General features: G+C 39.4%; 1 protein-coding gene across 1 annotated transcript; it reads right to left on the bottom strand.

The window, feature by feature from the left end:
* Positions 1-2,480: 2,480 nt before the first annotated feature.
* On the bottom strand, positions 2,481-3,320 carry LOC126195597 (piggyBac transposable element-derived protein 2-like). The gene has a single exon (XM_049934223.1). The coding sequence runs from the start codon at positions 3,318-3,320 to the stop codon at positions 2,481-2,483; it is 840 nt and encodes a 279-aa protein (XP_049790180.1).
* Between the last annotated feature and the right edge of the window lie 679 nt (positions 3,321-3,999).

Here is a 3,999-nt window from a genome sequence, read left to right as displayed (position 1 = left end):
GATCTTATGTTCCAAACAGACCTGGCCAGAAGCTGAAAAGTGTCCAAGTTAATGATGATGATGATGATGATGATGATGAAATGATACTGCCTATCTGGAGCATGTTAAAACTGTTTGGAACCATTGATATGGACTGTTATGCTGCGCCACTATACCTTTTAACAATTTTGATATTGTTGATGACGACTGTCAGCTAAATTCTTAGCAGCCATCTCTGATGGAGGGCTGTAACTTCTCTAGATTGCACGGCAGCAGGTTGTAGCACACTGTAGTAGTTCTTGAACATTGGTATACTGCATCTCGAATTTATGGCATCCACAACACAAGTATGACACACATATAAGACAGCTTTTACAAGCATGTTTTTTTCACATTTCCTTGGATATGGAACATATTTCCAGATGGTGAACCACTAAGTGAAACTGACAGGAAGAACTCGAGCATTTACAACTTGACACGACACAGAATCTGGCCTTTGGTGGAAAATAGTGTTACTGGGCTGAACTATCAAGTCACGATACACAACTTGCCATCACAGTCTCAATTCGGGCTCCTCCTTACTTTCCAAACTTCACGGGAACTCTTCTGTGTACCTTGCGTAGGTGGAAATAGTGCCCACAAAAGGTAATTTTGACAAAAGGTAATTCTGCAGTCTGAGCCCCAGTGAGGCACACTGAACTCAACTCCCAATTTAACACCAGTCTAGCTCATAAGATAACACCCGCTACAGTAATCACACATTTCATAACGTCGAATCCGTTACAGACTCGCAAGATGCAAAGTGAAAATAGAAACAAAGCTAGAAAGAAACAGCCAGCAGAAAATCAGAAATGTAGATAGCCATAATTTGTTTGAGAACTAGCTACTACCAGTGGCATCACTTCAAGTCAGTAGTTTTGTTACGATGGGTGATGGTAAATAACTGAGCTACTCCGTGTGCAATTACGTCAACTTCCCTCACGTGTGTGCCTGCGGGGGTAAGCATAGCTCGCAATGTAATCGCACACATCCATTCCCGATGCAAGATTCGAACCTGCGACCGCAGCGGTCGCGCGGTTCCAGACTGTAGCGCCTAGAACCACTAGGCCACCCCAGCCAGCACAATTTTGCGGAAAGCGAATCCTGAAAACACGGGAATTTTATTGCTGGTAGTGATGTAAGATGAATCCTGCTTCCACTGGTGGCGTGAGCAGCATCACCTGGAGTTGTCTGGTGAACCCTCTGTGACATAGCAGCAGTTCGCGTCGCCTGGTTTAAATGTCTCTCCAGCGGAAATACGTGCGGCGTGCGGCGTGTAGTAGCGGTCTATCAAGATATCGTCAATACCGCACACTGCATGTGGTTTAACCGATTGGGTTGCTCGAGTTAACCGATCGGATTGTTGGGGTGTAACAAACTCCATCTGAGAGCGAAGTGTTCCACGGTCAATGTCAGTTTGAATTAAAGCTTGTTATGGCGTAAAATCAAGAGCTGCCACGCCGGCCTGGAATGTACCAGCCGAGAACGGTGCGAGACAATGTCAGCCAGTAGTACGCCGACTGGAATCGCACCACGACAGGAGCGGCCCCTATACGAAGACAAAATAAGCACTGCTCCGCACTAGCCGCAGTCACCCTAGAAGACGAGCTGTGGTATAACCCTTTCAGGTACATAAGAAAACTAAAGTGCTAGTGATTAAAATTTTTGTATCTCTGTGGTAACTGGAGTTTTTATAAACAAAATATGTTATTATTTCAAACATTTTTATTTGTACTGCTAAAAAAAGCTGGGACGTATTTTTCCCTGTGGTCCTTAAAGATTTCTCGAAATGCATTGTCTGAACTCTAGGGATGATAGTGTTGATTTGAATCCCGATTCTTTTGCCAATTTTGAATATATTACATACGCATTGTTCAAACCAATGTCAAGAAGATCAAAGAAAATTTTCATGTAATACTTAATCTTTGCCTTCCTGTCGATCTCATAAGTGACTTTCTTCTGGTCCATAAGGTCCACCCTCCTGTCCACTTGTTGTACTTTCTTATCATAAGAGGACACTGAACATTGATCTTTTCAGAAGAACCAGACTGACGCCTCTTCACTGTCGTACATGGTATTGGAGAAACAAAGTTAGTCAGTAGAAAAACTGGCTTGTTATCCATCCATTTGAGGATTGTCAGACCATTGCTACTGAGACTGTATGAATCACCTCTTTTCATTTCCTTGTCTGGAGGTAATGTCTTTGTGATGTTTTTACTATTGGTGCACACTGTTCCACATGATCTGATATTTTGTAAACCAAGGTAATTCTGCAAAGCTGGAGAGTTAAAAACGTTATCTATGTAAATTTCACATCCCAGTCCGGATAGCGATTTTGTCAGTTGCAGAACTACTGACTCACCAAGCCCTACTTCAGGACCTGAGTTTTTTTTTGCCAGTGCATAAATCACACCCAAATAGGTAGCCAGTTTCTGAATCACATCTGCACACATTTTGAAACCTCATTTGACTGGCTTATTTTTGACATACTGTCGCATAATATTATGTCCTTTAAATCTGATCATATGCTCATCTACAGATTGAGCCCTAGTTGCACTACGAGATTCCTGGAAGGTTTTGTTCAAATGGGTAATTACAGGTCTCACTTTGTATGTGGATTCTTCCTTTATTGACTGATCTGCATTGTTGGAAAAATGTAAGTACTTTCTAATCTCTTCAAACTGATGTAGTGGCATAATCTGAGCTATATAAGGAACACCTAAATCGGGTTCATTTGCCCAGTAGCTTCTAAATGCAGGCAAAATATGGTACCCCATTACCAGGTTCATACCAAGAAATGCCTTGATTTCATCTTCATTTGCACTGAATGCGTTGCCTGATTGTTCTGCATACCAAATACTTTCAGGAATTAATATATCATGCACTAAATCTTTTAGGCCAATAGTGAAAGAAAAAATTTCAAATGGCTGTGGTATTTCACGATTTTCACTGACACTAAACAAAAGCACTTTCCCAAATTCATGATTCATGTTATCACTGAACTGTCTTGGTTGGTAAGTTCTGGCCAATTTAAATTCTGGTAAATCTGGAAGGGAATCAGGTACCTCAGCATTTGGTTCTGATATTTCGTCTGTATGCCTTCTTTTTCTAGGTGGGCTATGTATTTCTTTTTCAGGATCTTCTATAATAACATGTTCTCTTTCATCTTCCATATCTCCTTCAATAAAAATTTTATCTTCTTCATCCAGTAACAGATAATCTTCGTCATCACTACTGCAAGCCTCTAAAATCTGGATAACAGTTTCATCAGTGATGAAAAATTCTCTTTTTATGGAGCACATGACCTAAAAGCAGATTTGAAATTATACCAGTACAAATTTTTCTGCTTATTTAATAAAATGAAAAATAACATATTTTCAACCGAATTTTAAATACCATTCTGCTCGTTTTTTTTACGTAATAGTAACGATTTAATGACATTCAAAAACAAGTACACAAATTACCATTGTGGTACATTGGGACAACTATGTCCCAAAGAATGAAAATAAAGATTTCCACTGATGAAATACAGTTATTTTCTAAATGAATGGTCTAAAGTAAAAGAGAAACTTACTTGAATATACTTTCAAGCTTTGACAGTAAGGCGGAGAATACAATACGCACACAATAAGAGAATGAATTTGTGTGTCTGCTCGAAGTGAGAACCACCAATAATAACCGACGACTAATGGTAGTTATAGTAATTGTTGCCACCAAAGATGTACAATATTAAAGAAAACAAATATCTCTGCTTCAAGTAGAGCATCTGCAGCACATCAACTGTGATTACAGTCCAATTAGTAAGGTGATTTATATGTGGAACAAATGTGTCTCATGTATGTGAAAGGGATAAACACTATAGCAGTGACTTGTGGACTGGTTATTTGCTTGCTTAGAAATTATAGAGGGTGTTTATAAATGAATATCGTGGTTTTAACGCTTTATAATGTTTATTATTTACAGTTACAAATTATATGTCAA

Source organism: Schistocerca nitens, chromosome 7 (assembly GCF_023898315.1).
Source record: "Schistocerca nitens isolate TAMUIC-IGC-003100 chromosome 7, iqSchNite1.1, whole genome shotgun sequence".
NCBI lineage: Eukaryota > Metazoa > Arthropoda > Insecta > Orthoptera > Acrididae > Schistocerca > Schistocerca nitens.
This window is presented reverse-complemented; position numbering and strand designations above follow the sequence as displayed.